Source organism: Artibeus jamaicensis, unplaced genomic scaffold (genome assembly GCF_021234435.1).
Source record: "Artibeus jamaicensis isolate MK-2021 breed Jamaican fruit bat unplaced genomic scaffold, CSHL_Jam_final scaffold_11, whole genome shotgun sequence".
Lineage (NCBI taxonomy): Eukaryota > Metazoa > Chordata > Mammalia > Chiroptera > Phyllostomidae > Artibeus > Artibeus jamaicensis.
The window spans coordinates 2,820,474-2,840,145 of NW_026522027.1; the positions used below are offsets into that span (position 1 = coordinate 2,820,474).

General features: G+C 40.1%; 1 protein-coding gene across 6 annotated transcripts; it reads left to right on the top strand.

The window, feature by feature from the left end:
- Positions 1 to 1,700: 1,700 nt before the first annotated feature.
- LOC119054422 (zinc finger protein 283) lies at positions 1,701 to 18,982 on the top strand. Of its 6 annotated transcripts, none has more exons than XM_053655747.1 (6): positions 1,701 to 1,830; positions 1,996 to 2,060; positions 2,595 to 2,657; positions 7,746 to 7,833; positions 11,572 to 11,698; positions 17,271 to 18,982. In XM_053655747.1, the coding sequence occupies exons 4-6, from the start codon at positions 7,825 to 7,827 to the stop codon at positions 18,863 to 18,865; spliced, it is 1,731 nt and encodes a 576-aa protein (XP_053511722.1). In that variant the 5' UTR covers positions 1,701 to 1,830; positions 1,996 to 2,060; positions 2,595 to 2,657; positions 7,746 to 7,824; the 3' UTR covers positions 18,866 to 18,982. The 6 variants fall into 6 exon arrangements, with proteins under 6 accessions (XP_053511722.1, XP_053511723.1, XP_053511721.1 ...); XM_053655748.1 differs by lacking the exon at positions 1,996 to 2,060 and adding an exon at positions 3,163 to 3,198; XM_037152309.2 differs by lacking the exon at positions 1,701 to 1,830 and adding an exon at positions 3,163 to 3,198 and having other exon boundaries at positions 1,843 to 2,060.
- Positions 18,983 to 19,672: the final 690 nt, after the last annotated feature.

A 19,672-nucleotide genomic window follows, 5' to 3' on the forward strand; every position in this document is an offset into this window, starting at 1 on the left:
TGTTGGTTAGAAGAAACTACAAATTTTAGTTTTAAAACTACCAATTGCAACAGACAAATCAAGTCCTGCATAGGCAATGAAAACCTGGTTATTATATCTAAAATATAAGAAATGCAATGATCACTTTTGAAAATAAGATAAGTAGTTTTCTAATGGACTAATTATGTAATCTCAAACAGGTTCCTTGTCTTGCCTGACCTGTATTCTAGAACATCTGATTCCTTAATTCTGGGCTCTGCTCTAATCTACCTACCTCTACAAGTGAAAAGTTATTTCCTTACTCCAGGTCATTCCAGGTTATCTGTACATGTTCCCTAAACATCACAGAAGAGTGGAAGCCTACCTCAGGCTAGATGTTAATTTGATTTCTTTTATTTTTTAAAAGTTATGTTGATTTGCATTCTTTCCCATAAAACAAAATATCTACATCTTTTGTCAGATAAGTTGCAAATCTTTTTCTGCATATGAAATTTGATGCTCCAAGAAGACATAGTAATACTATTTTATAGGTAATGAAAGTACGGATTATTATTATGTATTATTATCACAACACAGACACAGTTTTCCAGGCACATATAGTGGCTGGTAGTCAGATAATCAAACTAACACATACCAAACTAGAGAACACTGTACTGTTTTTCAATCCCAGTTGGACAGCAATATACTTTCATCATCACCATGGTATGCACACAAATGAAATGCCTAACAAAAAAATCTCACAAAGATTAAGTCATCTCTAGCTAGTAATAGAAATACACAATGTGACAGACTTGCTCACATTTCTCTTAGTTCTACAGGAACCTCGCACGAATCCCCATGGACACGTCCACTTACTGTTGCTTTCCAACAATGGCACATAATCTTTAAGGAAATAACGATTCACAATGGCAAAAACTATCCCATGAGTATAAACAACTCTACACAGGGTCCCAAAGAAGTGGACCCACAAATTCACTTAGAGCACAGGTGACAAAGGCAAGGCCTGTGGGCCGTTTTGTCTGGCCTGCACCTTGTTTTTACCTGGCGGCAGCACCAAGCTCTCACTTAACTATTAAGGAGTAGTTACTTTTATATGGCCCTAAAATTACATTTGGTCCTTTAAAGGCAACCAGGAGGCTGATGTGGCCCTTGGGGAAAATTAGTCTGACACCCCTGACCTAGAGCAAGACAACCCATCCATTCAACTCCCAGACCCTGCTCCAGTCTCTCACACCCAGGTAATCTTGTGGCCTGCTCAGGGTCATTCCCACGGACTTTACCCAGGATGCCCAGCTCACTGAGGCCTAAGTCCCTGGTCATCCTCCATTCCCATTTTTGCCTGCTTTAAACTCCAGAATGAGTTCCTCGGCCTTCGCTGAGAAAATTTTAATTTGCCCTCAGCTATACCAAAGACACTTGGGCCTCCAAGCTCGCCCACACCTGACTGCCCCCTACAGCCAGAAGGTCATTCAGCCAGAGTGGCATTACTTTTCATTATTACAATGCAATAAGGGACAATAATCTTCATTTTCACTAACGGCTCCCTACAACAAAGCCTAGACCTCCGGGTGAGATTAGGAGAAGCGCCTTTCACGAGCTTGGCCGAGTTGCAGCCTGGGAGAATTTCGGCGATCCCAGTTTCCGGGGATTAGACTGCTGTGGACTACATTTCCCAGAAGCCTCCGGGCACAGGTCGTTTCAGGTCGGGGGTGGGGGGAAGGAGTTTGACTGTCCAGAGCTTTCGAAACAGCTGGGCTCCGGGCCTCTGAGGATTTTGTAGCTCTCTTTTCCCATAAGTCTCTGGGTCACTGGGTCCCTTTCCGGTGTCCCCAAGTTCTTGGACTCTGCGCGGTGAGTTGGTCGCCTCCCGGGAAGTAATCAGCGCCTGGTGAGGGTGGGAGGGCTCAGCAGACTTTACTGAGGAGGAATTGGAACCGGCAGTGAGGGTTGGTTGGCGCCAGGAGGCGCTTGATGTGAGGAGGCCCTTGTCGCGCCCCGGGCGTATCTTGTCCACAGCCTCAAGTCTGCGTGTTAGCGAGCCGCTCAGGATGGTGTGTGACAGGTGGTGAGACAGGGCCGGGGTAAGTCTCGGTGACGGGGTGATGGGGTACTTAGCCTTTATTTGTAGGTGTGGTTCGATTTGGTTGTGGGCTCTAAGTTCTTTCTGGACTGCCTTAGGAAGCTGCCAAAGTTAAATGACCCGCCAAAGTTAAATGACCTCACGAAAAGTCCTGTACTGAGTCCTAGACTGAACGTTTCAAGCAGGAAGGTCTAGTTTTGGGATGAGAATTTTGCATCTGGAAGTGTCCTGGTGACGGGCGCTTGGGAAGACGTGAGGGGGAGGTCCCACAGATAGGGATCCTAGAAGCGGCAGCTCTCCTCGCTCCTTGGGGGCCAGGCACATGCTTCAGAGCCACTTCAACCAGACTTCAGTCCCCAAGACTTGTTGTCAACTTAGAGATAGATTCCAGCCTCCCTTTGAATTTGATTTGGTTATGTGTGGATGAAGGCAGATGTGGCCAGAGAGGGTGTTTGCTGTTTTTTATTTTTGGTTAAGTCTCTGCTCCAGGAAATGCTGGTGTCTCATGATTCCTCTTTCTGCCCACTGCTGTCAGATTCCTAAGAAAGACCATGAGGAGGAGGAAAGAATAGTTGCATATTTAGAAATCGAAGTTCAGGTGAGTTTGTGTTTCCTTATATTCATACAATTACAATTTTTTTTTATTTTTAAAGATTTTATTTATTTACTTTTAAAGAGGTCAAGGGAGAGAGAAAAAGACGGAGAGAAACATCAATGTGTGATTGCACTCGTGCGACCCCTACTGGGGACTTGGCCCGAAACCCATGCATGTGCCCTGACTGCGAATCCAATCAGCAACCCCTTGATTTGCAGGCTGGCACTCAGTCTACTGAGCCACACCAGCCAGAGTTTTTTAAAAAGATTTTTGTTTATTTTTAGGGAGAAGGGAAGGGAGGGAGAAAGAGATAGAGAGAAATATTTATTGGTTGCCTCTCACACACCTCCAACTGGGGACCTGTCCTGCAACCCAAACGTGTATCCAGACCAGGAATCAAACCAGTGAACTTTGGTCCATGGGGCAATGCCCAACCTGTTGAACCACACCAGTCAGGGCTCATACAATTACTTTTGCTTTTAGTTCATGAAAATGTTTGCTTTCCTAGGCTTGAAATATCTTGACAAGTAGTGTCTTCCTTCTGGTGAGTGACCCATCCCGCTGATGCATCCCTCTTCCCAGTGGTCCATATTGCCCTTCAATGAATAGCCATCTGTTCATATGGCACATTGTTCAGATCTTTTAGTGCATTCTCCCTAAGTGTTCTGCAGGTATAAAAATACACCTCCTGGAGATTACTGTTAGAGCTTTATTTTAGACTGCGATTACTTGGGGAGATTAGTATTTAGGTAGTATGGTGTACAGACTATTTTTTATCCTCTCCACAGTGGTGATTTTTTAAAAATCCTCACCTATGGTTAGGTTATTGGTTATTGATTAGAGGATATGGTTATTGATTAGAGAGAGAGGAAGAGAGGGAGGGAGTGAAGAGGTAGAAAGGCGTAGCCACAATTGTCCAGCATCTGCTCTGTACCAAATATGTATGGTTTTGTTGTGTTTCTGTTTATGAGTATGTATTTCCCTCCTCAGATATTAAAGGTGACTTATATAATTCATGTTCATTTACGGGAGACTCTTGACAGTGGAAGTGTCTAATTGTAGAGATGAGCTACAGCCACAGGATATTCAAGAACCAGTAGGTGTAATTTGTGTCAGGCCCATCAGTACTGGGCTTGTTTGTTTAGTTTTATTTTTTCTTTTTTAAGGATTTTATTTATTTTATTTTTAGAGAGAAGGGAAGGGAGAGAGAAATAAGTGGAGAGAAATACTGGTGTGTGAGAGAAACATCTATTGGTTGCTTCTTGCACACTCCCAACCGGGGACCCAGATTGCGACCCAGGCATGTGCCCTGACTGGGAATCGAACCAGCGACCTTTGAGGTTGCAGGCCAGTGTTTAACCCACTGAGCCACACCAGCCAGGGCTGTTTAATTTTCTTTTTCTTTCTAAAGATTTTATTTATTTATTTTTAGAGATGGGGGAAAGGAGGGAGAAAGAGAGGGAAAGAAACATCAATGTGTGGTTGCCTCTCACATGGCCCCCACTGGGAACCTGGCTTGCAACCCAGGCATGTACCCTTACCAGGAATCGAACCAGCAACCCTTTGACTCGCAGCCTGTGCTCAATCCACTGAGCTGTACCAGCCAGGGCTAATTTTCTTAATGACTACAAAATACCCATTCCCTGTCACTCGATATTTTACTTGGAAATACCTTTATAGTTTTGATTATGGAATTAATACAGTTTTGTTGCAAAAAAATTCATTAATCCACAAAACGTACAAAGTAAAAATTATATCCTCTTAATTGTTCTTAGTATTCTGGTGTGTTTTTACTCAATTTTTTTCCCTGTGAGTCTATGTGTCTTGTTTTGTTTCTGCAGAATGAAATCACAGTAATTGGTGATATAATTGAGTTGAAGACTCTAGCTTTTAGTTTGAAAATGAAATCCAACCCAGACACAGGTTTTATTTTAATCTTGAGGATGTAGAAAGAAGGAAGTACCGGTGATTCCTTTCTTATTTGAAAATTTTCAAGTATTTACAACTTTTGGGAGTGTACAAATACCATTTAAAATTGATTACCGGGTAATGGAAAAAAATACAGTAAAATGAACAAATAAAATGATTACCAGCACAATAAAGACAGACATTCAGAATTAGATTATTTTAAAGGTTCCTTCCACAGAGAATAGCAATACTGTCTAATGTACAGCTATCTTACAAAAATCTATTTTACAAGTAATATTTTCAAGAACACATATTAATATCAAAATATAGAATAAAAAGGTTGACAGTGACCAGAGGGGAGTGGGGAGGGAATTTCTGGGGAAAAATGGAAGGGTTTACAGGAACAAGTATAAACGACATATGGACAAAAACTAGGGGTGGGTGGAAATGGGAGGGAGGTGGGGAGGGCTGCGGGGGGGCTGGGATGGGAGTAAAAGACAGAAAACTATATTGAACAACAATTAAAATAAAATAAAGTAATTTAAAAGAGAAGGTTATAGTTTTAAATATTCAAATAAGCCACCAATTTGCCCAGAAGAACCAGATTCAGCCTCTGCTTAATGTTTTCAGCTTGACACCTAATTGGGCATATTTTCTGAGCCAGCTTTGGGGTACCTAATTTTATCTCTTCATCTGCAGCTTCTGAAAGGAGGGAATATTTTCTCTTAACCTTTTTAAGAACCAATTTTGCTCATCTTATTATTTAGGAAGAATGGTGGGCTCAGGGCTGGGCTGCGAATTTTTAGTTAGCATTGTAAGAAAGCAGGCCAGAGAAGCACAGATTTTATCATGAGAAAATGGAAAGAGTGGCATTAATTTTCATTATTACAATGTAATAAGGGACAATAATCTTCATTTTCACTAGTGGCTAAAACTTATATTAAGCAATAATTGTACACCATTTTATGTGGTCTTTCTTACTTAATCTTCAGTGCAACCATCTGTGGTAAACACTGTTTTTACCTGTTTTATTTGATTTATCAACAGCAATGTTGAGAAATTGGTAACTATCAAGCTTAAGTGTGCTACCAGACCCTTTATCTTAATTTTGTATATACTTCACACATTATGTATCCTTTAAAACACCTGCCTACCTCACTAAGAAATTGATTATGCATGTCTGTCTTTGTCAATTAATGTGCTCCAGGACCATCATAACTAATGAGTGTGGAGTGGGCCATAATTCATTAAACCTTTTGTCCAGCCCTGCTTGGTGTAGCTCAGTGGATTGAATGCGGGCCTGCTAACCAAAGGATCATGGTTCGATTCCCAGTCAAGGCACATGGCTGGGTTGCAGGCCAGTTCCCAGCAGGGGACGCACGAGAAGCAACCGTACATTGGTATTTTTCTCCCTCTCTGCTTCCTTTCCCCTCTAAAGATAAATAAATAAAATCTTTAAAAAAATAAAATAGAAAAAACCCTTTTGTTCAGTATTACATAGTTTCTCATTTTTGTTTATCGTAAATGATTTTTGGTTGATTATTCTTGTATATGTTTTGTACATTTCTATAGCTATTTAAGGATACATTTTTAAAAATTATTTATTTATTTTTAGAAGGGAAGGGAAAGAGAGAAGGAGAGAAATATCAATGTATGGTTGCTGCTGGTGCATCCCCTGCTGGGAACTGGCCTGCAACCCAGGCATGTGCCCTGATGGGGAATTGAACCTCGATATTTTGGTTCTCAGGCCCATACTCAATCCACTGAGCTACTCCAACCAGGGCTAAGGATACATTTTTATAAGTGTGTTTTTGAGTAAAAATTTGTCCCAAACATAAGACCCTGAAATAGTAGTACTTGGGAAGATATACAATCACTAAAAAATACTTGTTACCTTTAAGGTAAGAAAGATGAACTATGTATAGGAATAAGTGTAGGGCAGGCAGCAACAAAGGCCAGTAGGCAATTCAGATAACTTATCATAGAAACTCACAGGAAGGTAATTATAGGCAGTACTGTTAGGTCATGACCAATTTCTTAGAAGCAAGTGGAATTTATCCTGCGAGTTTTATACCTTATAGTTTTTTATCCTATGAATGTTAGTTGCAAATTGAGACCGGTAGGATCTGGTAATTCAGTAGTTACCCAGAGAGTCTAAAAAGACAAATTTCAGATACAAAATAAATCCATCTGTCAGAAGACATGAAAAGAAGCAGGATCAAGACCTCTCAGTATACCCATGAGATTTTGGGAATTTCAACCATTTTTTCTAGGTAGGACAAACATAGAAATCATATAGATATAATGCATGGCCATCGTTACAATTCCGCAGGATACCAAAACAAAAAAATCATTGTGATCATAATATATTATTATATATAGCTGTATAACTTCCCAAACATTTGTAAATCTACTGATGTCTGATTATCAGTCTTTCTATATTGATACATACATACTTTTTAAAAAAAATTTTATTTCTTTAGTTTTAGAGAGAGGGGAAGGGAGGGAGAAAGAGAGGGAGAGAAACATCAATGTGTGGTTGCCTCTCACACGCCCCCTACTGGGAACCTGGCCCGCTACCCACACATGTGCCCTGACTGGGAATCAAACCAGCAGCCCTTTGGTTGGCAGGCCTGTGCTCAATCCACTGAGCTACACCACCCAGGGCTATATATATTTTTTAAATGTAGTCATACTATTTACAGCATGTAACCTGTTTTTTCTATTGACAATATATTTTGATTATTTTCCCAACTTACCATAGCACAGTTTCATAGTGTTCCATCGCATGGATGTTCTGAATCCATTAAGTGAGATTTTGGGGCCCAGGCAATTCCCTGAGCAATTGTTTGTATATCCTGTGTGCTCCTATGTCCTGACCATTTCTCTTCGGTCTTGAACCCATGGAGGATGCTCTAGTCTTGGGCCATATGGCCCAGTCTCACTTCTGACAGGTGGGAATGGAGGGAAGAGGATCTGGTCTGGGGAAGACCAAGTAGTCCAGTCTCAGGCTCATACCAGCATCCCCAGAACTGGGCAGTGCAAGAAGCCTTCCTGCTGAAGGACCTGGGGCTTCTAGGTGAGAGTTTAGATTCCACGAAAGGTGTGTGGGGTGTGATTAGCTTGAGTCAGGATGGGATCAGTTAAGCGCACCTGATCTAAAGCTTCTTTTTCCTTCCCCAGCTCTGGCTTTTCTGGACTCTGTGCTTTGCCAATAAAGGAGCCCTATGGAACTCTAAGTTATCCTTGCAATCATAGGACCATGACTGATGTAAGTTGGTACTTTCTCTCTCCTTGAAATACAGTGATTTTTAGTTTATGTGAACCTTTTCTGTGATTATCCTAAAGCTTTCTCCCTAACAGAACCCCAGCCCTAGACCTGCTTCTCAGTTTCTCCTATTCCAGTGAAGGATGGTACCAACCACCCAAGCGCCCTCTCCCTGTGTATTGTTTTCAGTCAGTTTCATCATATTCACTGAACACATTATCCCACACCTCCTGCGTGCTTGGTCATCTATCAAGAACAGTAAAGGAATGGAGTCTTTGGTGGGAAATACTTAAGCTTCTGTCACAGAATGACTCAAATATAGTTAACAATTAGCACACTTTTGCTTGTATACAAGGAAAACCGATAGTAGATTGACTTTATCTATTAAAGCACAAGCAGGATTTGTATAAGAGAAGGAGGAAAGAGGAGAGAATGAAAGACGAGACCACAGTTTCCGCTTTTCAGGCTAAGATGCCGATTGGCAGGAGCTAGGAAAGAAGCCAGTCAGGTCACTGTCCCCTTAAACAGCTGGGTGGCCTCCATGCAGGCAATTTCAGTTGTGCGTTCTCTGGAAGAGCTTTGGTGTTTTGCTGTGGCGTATCTGTGGCAGGCTGTCTGGGTAGTGCCTTTTGGTATCACCTCCATCTTCATGCCACCAGGACTGCACCATTTCCTTACTGTAATCTCTCATTCACTTGTCAAATCTGTGGTGTGAAGAGCTAGTGACAAGGGTCTCACTGGGCCACACAGAAAAGCCTGGAACTTCTTCATGGACCTGAATTTTCCAGGAGGTTCCAATGGAATTTGGGATTTCTTGGTCTCAGCCCAAGTTTATGTGCAATCACTCACTTTGCAGAGCTTTCAGGATTAGAGGGGTAGACAGTGGTTTTTTCCTGGGCTCCCCTAATTGTTTATCACCAGTCTCAAAGTCCATTTGTCACTGGCCAGGACGTGCAGGTCTTGAGTGACATCTGTTAGATGCAAGATCCTATGTCAGTTTCCTCCAATTAGGGAGCAAAGAAGGTGTTAAGTGATGGGTATTTGATGATAACAAGAAGATATTCCAGGTTCTTATGTACTATATGATAATAGATTTCCAGAATTAAGAAGATCTTTAGAAATTTTGTTCAACCTAAGTCTATAAATATAATAGAGTTATTAACCTCATATATCCAAATCATGAACTGAACTGTAGCTAATAAAACATTTTATGTATTTATCATAATAAAAAATTCTTATGATATAGGACTTCTGGCCAAGATGGAGGCGTAGGTGGAAACATTGTGCCTCCTCACACAAACAAGTTTAAAGAAAACAAAATTGTAGTAACAAAAACTCAGCCAAAACACAGAAAATTGAACTGTACAGAAGTCCGACAACAACGAACCATTCAGCCAGACTGGTAAGAGGGGCAGAGTCAGTGGCAGAGCAGGGTCAGGCAGGAAAGATTGGTGGACCGACCCAGGAGCGCAAGCAGCAGTTGGTGGATACCAGGCGGTTGGCAGATACCAGGCGCAGGTGGCAACAGGCGGGCCCAGTGAGGGCACAGGGCGGCTAGCTGACCACGGTCACACATTCGAGCGCAGGTAAACCAAGTGAAGGAGCGAACAGTGAGACAGACCGCTCAGGCTAGGGCCCCAGCGATGGGAATTAGAGCCTGAAAGCACCAATTGGAGAGACTTTTGGGGTCAAGATGTCGGGAGAGGTGTTGGAGAGACCCACAGGGTCCTGGAGGGTACACAAGCCCACACACCCAGGAACCAGCATCAGGAGGGTCCAATTTGCTTGTGGGAAGCAGCAGAGGGGACAGAAATCTAAGAGAGCAGAACAAATGCCATTGCCCCTCTCTGACCCTGCCCCCACGTACAGCATCACAACCCAGCAACCTGGGTGGCCCTACCCTGGTGAACACCTAAGGCTCTGCCCCTCATACCTAACAGGTGCGAACAGACCAAAACATTATAGCTCAAAAACAGCTCAAAGCCCCAGAACCAATTATTCTAAGTGACTAAGAGATAGCCAAATTTTCAGATGCACAGTTCAAAACACTGGTGATCAGGATGCTCACAGAACTGGTTGATTTTAGTCACAAATTGGAGGAACAAATGAAGGCTAAACTAATTGAAATGAAGGGAAATGCACAGGAAACCAATAGTGATGGGAAGGAAACTGGCATTCAGATCAAGGGAGTGGACCAGAAGAAAGAAAAAAAAATGACCAAACAAAACAATGAAGAAACAAGAATTCAAAAAAATGAGGAGAGGCTTAGGAATCTCTAGGACATCTTTAAACATTCCAACATCCAAATTATAGGGGTACCAGAAGGGGAAGAGGAACAGCCACAAGTGGAAAACTTATTTGAACAAATAATAAAGGAGAACTTCCCTAAGCTGGCAAAGGAAATAGACTTCCAGGAAGTCCAGGAAGCTCAGAGAGTTCCAAAGAAGTTGGACCCAAGAAGGAACACACCAAGGCACATCATCATTACATTAGCCAAGATTAAAATGGAGAGAATCCTAGAAGCAGCAAGAGATAAGGGACTGTCACCTACAAAAGAGTTCCCATCAGACTGTCAGCAGATTTCTCAAAAGAGACCTTACAGGCAAGAAGGGGCTGGAAAGAAGTATTCCAAGTCCTGAAATCCAAAGACCTACAACCAAGATTGCTCTATCCAGCAAAGCTTTCAATTAGAATGGAAGGGCAGATAAAGTGCTTCTCAGTCAGATAAGATCAAATTCAAGCAGTTCATCATCACCAAGCCCTTATTATATGAAATGTTAAAGGGACTTACCTAAGAAAAAGAACATAAAAATATGAACAGTGAAAGGACAGCAAACTCAGTTATTAAGAACCACACCTAAAAAAAAAGCAAACTAAGAGGACAGCTAGATCAGGAGTGGAACCATAGGAATGGAGATCATATGGAGGGTTAGCAACAGGGGAGTGGGAGAAGGAGAAGGGGGGAGAAGGTACAGAGAATAAGTAGCATAGATGGTAGGTAGAAAATAGAGGGGAGGGCAAGAGTAGTATGGGAAATATAGAATCTAAAGAACTTGAGACACGTGTTCATGAACTACAGGGGGGGTGGGGAAGGGGTGTGCAGGGTGGAGGGGAATGAAGGGGGGAAATAGAACAAATGTAATGGCATAATCAATAAAATATATTTTAAAAATTCTTATGATATAATCTAATAGAATGATTTACTTAAGATTTAACGATAATCCTTAGTGAAGATTATTTTTCTGAAATAGAGATATTATTATAGTGTATTTGGAAAATTTTTTCATATTTTTTTCCATATTTTTTAAAGGGAAAAGATTATAATAGTTTACATTTATAAAGAATTTAGGAGGCAGGCACATAGCAGGGTATGTGTATGCAAATACACCCATAAACCTCCCCTTCTCCCCTCTGTTGTTATTCTTTAATAGAAGAGAAACTGGGATTATTTTTTATATTATCAGACAGGTCCAGGGAACTGAGTTAACTCACAGTATCCAGGGAGTTTTTTCCTGCTATAACGGGATTCTTCTGGAACGTGTTGAAACTCTGCTTTGAGTCATACTAATTTCCTTACTTTTTCTGACCCAAATGTACCACAGACTTCCCGTCTACTTGATTGTTATATTTCCCTCCTCTTGCAGTTTATCTTTCACAGCCTCTGTTTTCCTCTTGGAAATACTTTCTTAAATTTTAAAATTTCTTTAATTGCATGAGTCACGTGTGGATTTTTGGTTTTAGGGGTTGGTGACTTTCAGGGATGTGGCCGTCGACTTCTCTCAGGAAGAGTGGGAGTGCCTGGACCCCACTCAGAGGGACTTGTATGTGGACGTGATGTTGGAGAACTACAGTAACTTGGTCTCACTGGGTAAGGTCATCTGCTTGAAATCATTTAGAATCTCCTCTCTGCAACATCAGCTTTCTTCCCTGGGAACTGCAGGGCTACCTTTGAAGAAACAAGGTGACTTTCTTCTCCCTGTTCTCAAAGGAATGCTTTGTTATTTGTTGGGTTGGAAATGGGTTCATGCCCATCCCTCTGTGAGCTTCACACCTTCCTCTGGCCTTTCCTGCAGTGAATGGCCCCTCTTTTTAATGACCAACGAGCTGGATTCCTATTATGGGGCATTTATTTCATAACCATTGTAAGAGAGACCAGGTTTCGTACTATGTTTAACATCAACATTTCCATAAATGATCTCTGTTCTTGATACTGAAAAGGTGTTTCTTTTGTTTGGGGAACCATAAGAAGCCCAGAGCAAAGTAGTGAAGGAGAGAGTGTCAGGAATTAGTGAGGAAGTCAGGCAGGGTGCAGACGATAGCCTGTTTTGTTGGTTTTGGAGAAGAATGTAGATTGCTTTCTCAGTGATTAGAAGCCATGATTTGGTTTATATGGGGTTTCAACTTTTTTATTGTTAAGCGTTACACAATAATTACAGCTGCTTCTGAGGCTTGTTAGAAACGTAGCCTGTCAGTTCCCCAGATCTGCACGACAGAATCTGCATTTATGCAAGATGCCCAGGTGATCTTTATGCACATTAAAGAAGCCCTGATCTTTGTTCTTTTCCAACCCACGTGCGCCAGGACCAGGCCTCTGATATACTCTGACTTTCGAAAGAGCCTCTTCACTTTAGATAGTGGTGGAATGAATGAATAGAATTCATTTCATACTAAGTGAATGCATTCCTTTACTTACAGTAAATTTGGAGTTGAAAGTTAAAATCTGAGCTAACTCCTAGATATGTCTCATGAAACGTCGTTTTCCTCTTAGCAAAAAAAACAATGGTGACAATATTAATAGTTAACACTGTACTTACTATAAACCAGGCTTTGTTCTAAGTAGAACACTTAGATTAACTTATTTAACTTTTGCAGCATCCCCATGAGGTAGCGTCTATCTTTAGCTGAGGCACGTAGAGTTTAAGTGACTTCCTGGGGTCAGAGAGCTGGTGGGAAGCAATGGCAGTGATTGAACATAGGAAGTCTGGCTCCAGAGCTTGTGTTCTATTTTGCTCTAAAAAGTTGGAGCCTGGATGAGTCTCAGACAAGATCATTTGTGATGTTACAAGTCTCAGACAAGACCATGTGTGATGTCATGGTCTTTATTCCCATCATCCTTCTCTTCTATAAAGTCTATATTGATATTATTTTACCCTTACTTCATTGACAGTTAACCAAATATTTTAGCTTAGAGTGGTCAGATGTGACGACATTACTGGAGCAAGGAAGAGAGCCCGGATGGTTGTGAGGGGAAGGCCAAGAAGTTGAAACCTGGGAAAGCAAAGGCGGGAGAGAACCAACTTTGCAGGGAACAATCACACAGGTCACAGAGAAGGCAAAGGAGCAACATCTGGAATGATGTGTGGAAAGGTTCCTGCAAAGGAGCAAGGGCTGTAGAGTGAAGGCCCAGCACCTGGGAGGAAACTGAGATCCTAGTTTGGGCTACCAAAGCAACTTCTTTGTCTCATTTCCCACCCTCATTTTTCTTCTCACGGTCCCCTTGCATTTCAGTGACAAAGGTGTTCTTTTTTTTGTTTCCAGTGTAACCATTTTGCTTATACATCTGCTTCCCAGCTCTTTTGCATTTCTCCCTGTGTGTGAGTAAATACATGCATTCATTCATAAATTCTGCAAATATTTTGAATGCCTACTCCCAGCCAGGCATTGTACCATCATGAACAAGATTGATAACTTTCCCATTCTCATGCAGTTTATGTCGTCAAGGAGAAATAGTAAATAAATAAATAAATAAATAAATAAATAAATAAATAAATAAATAACATCTCACGATTGAACATGTTGTTCAGGAAAAGTCAGTGGTGTAAGAGAATACAAAATGAGGGGCTAATTCAGATAAGATGGTCAGGGAAAGTTTTCTTGGATAGACACATGATGCCTGGGATCAAGTTATATGAACATCTGGGAGAGGAATATATCAGTCACAGCCAACAGTGAATGCAAGGCCCCGTGGTTGGAAAGGAACTTTACTGGAGGACCTGTAAAGCCAGAGAAGAATCAGCAAAGGAGGATGCCCTGAGACGTTAGGTCAGCAGATAGGCATGCGTCAGATAGTACACAGTTTTGTTATTGTTTTGGGAATTTGGGTTGTTCAGTTTCTTTCACTCAGAAACTGTTTCTATGTCTTTCTTTGTCTTGAGTTCCTTGCTGCTATTGAGGATTACAGGTCAGTTGTTTTGTCCAGTGTTCTTCAGTGTGGGTTTGTCTGCTTTTTCTTCATTATTAGATTTATATAATGCATACTTGGCAGAAATGTCACAGAATTGATTCTTTGTTCTTGCACTCTGTCAGGTAGGGCGAATGATTTGTCATTACTACTGATGCTTCCTGTGAGCAATTGATTAAGGTTTTGTCTTCCAGCTTTCTCCCTGTAAAGTTAACCTTTTTTCCTTTAATGAGTATTTTGTGAGAAGGAACTTTGAGACTATTAAATATTGCATTCTTCATCCAGCTTTCAGTTTATTTATATATTAGATTTCTAGTCAGTGGATTGTAATCTGTTCTTCTCCTTATTCATTTTGAAGTTCAAAATACTTGAGCTTGTCCCACATGTGACTGTTGGAAACCCTGTCTTGATGGCTTCTATGTCCTTTGACATGTCTCCATCACTCAAAGCAGGTCCTTATTTTCTGTCGCAACAACACGTTCCTGGCTCATCTTGCTTTTTCCCTATTCCAGCCTTAATGTCAGCCATTTCTTTAAAGTGCTTTGCTTCCTTTTAGTTGAGAATGGTATTTAGAAGCCAAAATCTGAGTACTAGGTTTACTCATTGATGCTGAGAGATGGCTGCTGCCTGACCCTCTCAGTGGACAGAACTAGACACTATACTTATATACTACATGCACACACATTTACTTCTATATATTGAAAACCTTGAGTTCACACGGATGTCTCCAATTCCAGTTGAACACTACAGGTTTCGTTTCAACTTATTCACCTTCTGAATTTCTAACTGCCTTCTCTGGCAGTGAAAAACCGGACTTCCATTATCCTTAATATATTTACTTATTTGATCAAATTCTCTGTATATAACGAGCCTTCCATTACCAGCTCCACCTTAACCATCTGATTGCCCTTCTCATCCCACCTGGGCTATGACAACCTATGCCAGGTCATACACAGAGAGTTGTCCTTATCCTGCTTGTATTCTGACTTTCTGCACAGGACAATCCTTTTTATTTTGAAACCCTCCTCACACAGGTTGACCTTCCTGCTCTGGGTTTTATTTTATTCAATCTTGACCCTTGAGTGTGCATTAAGAAAATATTTTGTACGATAAAATAGGAAATATTTATTAAGTTCTTCTGCTGTATACTCAAGTGTGATGATTGTGTTGAGGAAAACCACTTGGGCAGTTGTTTGAATCATGAGTTAAACTAACTGCTTTTTTATTGGGGCACCATTTTTTTTCCTTGAAAGAATGACTAACAGACTCACTATGGTTATCCAGACTTCAGTAGTTAGAAAACATTTTCTTTCAAGTCAGCTTGTCATTTCAAGACCAACTGTTTGTTCTTGTCAAGCAAACTGTCAAGTAAAATTAGAACTATATGAAACTTATATCCACCATTTAGCCTTATAGCTTCTCAGTACATATATAGAGATAGGTGGTAATATTAACACATGATTGTTTTGGTATTTTATAGTGAAATATGCCACCCCCTCAAAGATCTGCACAAGTCAGTGAACTACTTTTCAAATGACAATGCATGATATTGCAAAATTCTGCATGAATAAAAGATCATTCAAAGTGTCATGGATTTTTTTTTAAAGATTTTATTTATTTATCCCTAGAGGTGAAGGGAAGGAGAGAGGGAGAGAAACATCAATGTATGGTTGCTTTTCGTGCGTCCCCTGCTAGGAACTGGCCTGCAGGGAACTGGCCTGCAGGGAACCTGCCTGCAACCCTGGCATGTGCCCTGACTGGGAATTGAATCGCAATTGTCTGGTTCGCAGGCCCGCGCTCAATCCACTGAGCCACACCAGCCAGGCAAAGTGTCATGGATTTTAATGTAACAGTATGAAAAGTTCATGGGTATAGTTGTATATTCCACATTGCAGTTAACCTTTAAGAAACTACCACTTCTCAAGTTTTCCTATAGTGTCAAAGAAAAACATCGACAATTATCTGAACAGGCTCATAAAATATTCTTCCATTTTATAATTTCATATCTGTGAAAGGTTGGAATTTCTTCATATACTTCAACCAAAATAGCATTGCCACAGGTTTAATGCAGAAGCAGATATGAGAATCCAATTGTTTTCCATTAAATCAGATATTAAAGAGACTTACAGAAGATTAAAACAATACTTCATTAATTTTTTTATTTTGGAAAATATAATTATTTTTTATAAAATATGTTAACATTTAATGATTTTAAACACTGCTAATCCTCACAGAAACCATTAAAGTACCAACTAATTACAATGCAAGTCCTTATATGTCAATTCAAACTTATTGAACTCTCTGTTGATGCTAAATTCTACAAAACTGCACTTCATGGATGGAATTGAACTGGGACTAGGTCATAACTTCATTAGTTTCAGTTCATTTCTTCTTTTGAAGTTGATTGAAAAAATCTTTCTTTGCTTTAAACTTCCCACATGACTCCTGATGGGCTAACCTCTTTGAGTGTATCATGATATGAGCTGGGTGGTTGTGTTACAGCTTTAGTTAGTTGTGTTTCACTTCTTGTTTGAACTCCAGCAGAGTCTTGGAACTTAATAACTGCTCAAACTGCAAGATTTGTCTTCTTTCTAGCCCAAGACCAACCACTCAGAAAAATTTCTGTGAGCAAGAATTATCTAGTTTAATGAAGTTGTTTTTAAATGTGGAGATTTTCTGAGTTCCAGTTCATCATGGTAGCCTACACAATCATTAAAAGCTGGAACCACACTGGGCATAGAAGGGCTTGATTGATGTAAGGGCACGTTTTGATTTAAGGGAAGAACCATCTATACCATCTACACAGGAAGATGAGGAACTTGTTAAAGTTGTGTTTGTCAAATCCTCCCCAAAACTGTCAAATCAGAACATTAAGATTATAAGAGCTGAGCCCTGGCTGGTGTAGGGCTGGTGAACCAAAGGGTTGTGGGTTCAATTACCAGTTAGGGCACATGCCTGGGTTGCAGGCCAGGTCCCCAGCATGGGGTGGCAAGAGGCAACAACACATTAATGTCCCTCTCTTTCTCCTTCCCTTCCCCTCTCTATAAAAGTAATAAACTAAATCTTTTTAAAAAAGATTATAAGAGCTGAAAAATTAAAGCTGAGTTTGATGAGGAGAGACTTGATGCTTAGGAGTTCAGTAAGTCTACTAATCCAATTCACTTATGGGCATTATTTTCAATTTGTCTTTTATTTTTACTATAGAGGGCAATTCTCTGGTAGAGGGAATAAAATATGTGGTTTTCTTGTTTTCTTTCAGATTTGGAGTCAATACATGAGACCAAAAATACCTTTTCAGGAAAGGACATTTCTGAAATAAATTTTTCTGAATGGGAGATCAAGGGAAAAAGTAAAACCCTCGACATTGTGGCATCCATTTTCAAAAATAATTGGAAGTACAAAAGCAAATATGAGGGACTACAGGAACATGAAGAAAAATACTTCAGTCAAATAATAATCAGTTGTAAAAAAATTCCCACTTACAAAAAAAGTAAATCTCTTATTGCATATCAAATAATTCATAATCCAGAGAAATCCTATGTTTGTAAGGAATGTGGGAAGACTTGTAGCCATGGTTCAAAACTTGTTCAACATAAGAGAACTCATACAGCTGAAAAACACTTTGAATGTAAAGAATGTGGGAAAGACTTTTTTAGTGCCTATCAACTCACTGTGCACCAGAGATTTCACACTGGTGAGAAACCCTACAAATGTAAGGAATGTGGGAAGACCTTTAGTTGGGGATCAAGTCTTGTTAAACATGAGAGAATCCATACTGGTGAGAAACCCTATGAATGTAAAGAATGTGGAAAGGCATTCAGTCGTGGCTATCACCTTACTCAACATCAGAAAATTCATATTGGTGTGAAATCTTATGAATGTAAGGAATGTGGGAAAGCCTTTTTCTGGGGCTCAAGCCTTGCTAAACATGAGGTAATTCATTCAGGTGAGAAACCTTATAAATGTAAAGAATGCGGGAAGGCATTCAGTCGTGGCTATCAACTTACTCAGCATCAGAAAATCCATACTGGTAAGAAACCTTATGAATGTAAAGTATGTGGAAAGGCTTTTTGTTGGGGTTATCAACTTACTCGACATCACATATTTCATACAGGCAAGAAACCCTATGAATGTAAGGAATGTGGGAAGACCTTTAATTGTGGTTCAAGTCTTGTTCAACATGAAAGAACTCATACTGGTGAGAAACCATATCAATGTAAAGAATGTGGAAAGGCATTCAGTCGTGGCTATCACCTTACTCAACATCAGAAAATTCATAGTGGTGAGAAACCTTTTGAATGCAAGGAATGTGGGAAAGCCTTCAGTTGGGGTTCAAGCCTTGTTAAACATGAGAGAGTTCATACGGGCGAGAAATCCTATGAATGTAAAGAATGTGGAAAGGCCTTTGGTAGTGGGTATCAACTTACTCGACATCAAATGTTCCATACTGGAGAGAAGCCCTATGAATGTAAGGAATGTGGGAAGGCCTTTAATTGTAGTTCAAGTCTTGTCCAACATGAGAGAATTCATACTGGTGAGAAACCCTATGAATGTAAAGAATGTGGAAAGGCCTTTAGTCGTGGCTACCACCTTACTCAACATCAGAAAATTCATAGTGGTGAGAAACCTTTTGAATGCAAGGAATGTGGGAAAGCCTTCAGTTGGAGTTCAAGCCTTGTTAAACATGGGAGAGCCCATACTGGTGAGAATTCCTACAAATGTAAATGTTGTGGGAAGGCCTTTGGTAGTGTCTATCAACTTAATATTCATCAGAGATTTCATACTGGTGAGAAACCTCATCAATGTAAGGAATTTGGGAAGACTTATTCATGGCTCAAGCCTTGTTCAACATAATAGAACTCATAGTAATGATAAACCAACCATACAAATATAAAGAATGGGAATTCCTTTATATGGGCAGCTTACTCAAATGAAACAATTGATACTGGTGAAACTTAAAGGTTGAAGAGATGTGAAAACATTATTTTGTGGATGACAATTTAACAAGTGGGGAAATCTTACCCTTGAGAAACCTTATGAATGTAGGGAATGTGCAAAAGCCTTACCTGTGTATGGACAATTTGCTTGTTGTCAGGAAATTCAAACTTAGAAATAGTTTGAATTTAATATAAGAAATATGAAAAGGCCCTTAGATTTCTACATGATCTTATTGAACATCAGTTTATATTGACTTGAAATCATTTAAATGAAAGGAATATATCTTTATGCATAGCACAGAGTCTGAGAAGCATTGGGGAATTTATACTCATTAGGAACACTTTAAAGAATTAAATTTAAGTTCTAAATTTAATTCAGTTCTTGCTCTGTACATCAGATAATTTATACTGCTGTGAAATTCTATGAATATAAGGAGTGTGGAGAGTGTTACAGATGTGGCAAACATCTTAGGGTACCTCAGAGAATTCATCCAAGTTAGAAACCCTTTGGATAAAAATGTAAGAACACTTTTGTACAAGTGCTACTCCAACTGTTGTCTAGAGATTAGTGCCAGTCTACAAAATTGTTGCCCATCCATCATGACATAAATGCAGAAAACGAGAGTAAATTTTTGAGAACTTTTATAGCAATTTGATATTGCCATAAATAACACCATTGCATTCCACAGAAGTATCAATTAGTCCATGAATGATTGGAAATTAA

Excerpts from the sequence above, each read along its gene's own strand:
- LOC119054422 (XM_053655747.1), top strand. Across the intron at positions 11,699-17,270 it reads CAGTAACTTGGTCTCACTGG|ATTTGGAGTCAATACATGAG; the intron begins GTAAGGTCATCT and ends GTTTTCTTTCAG.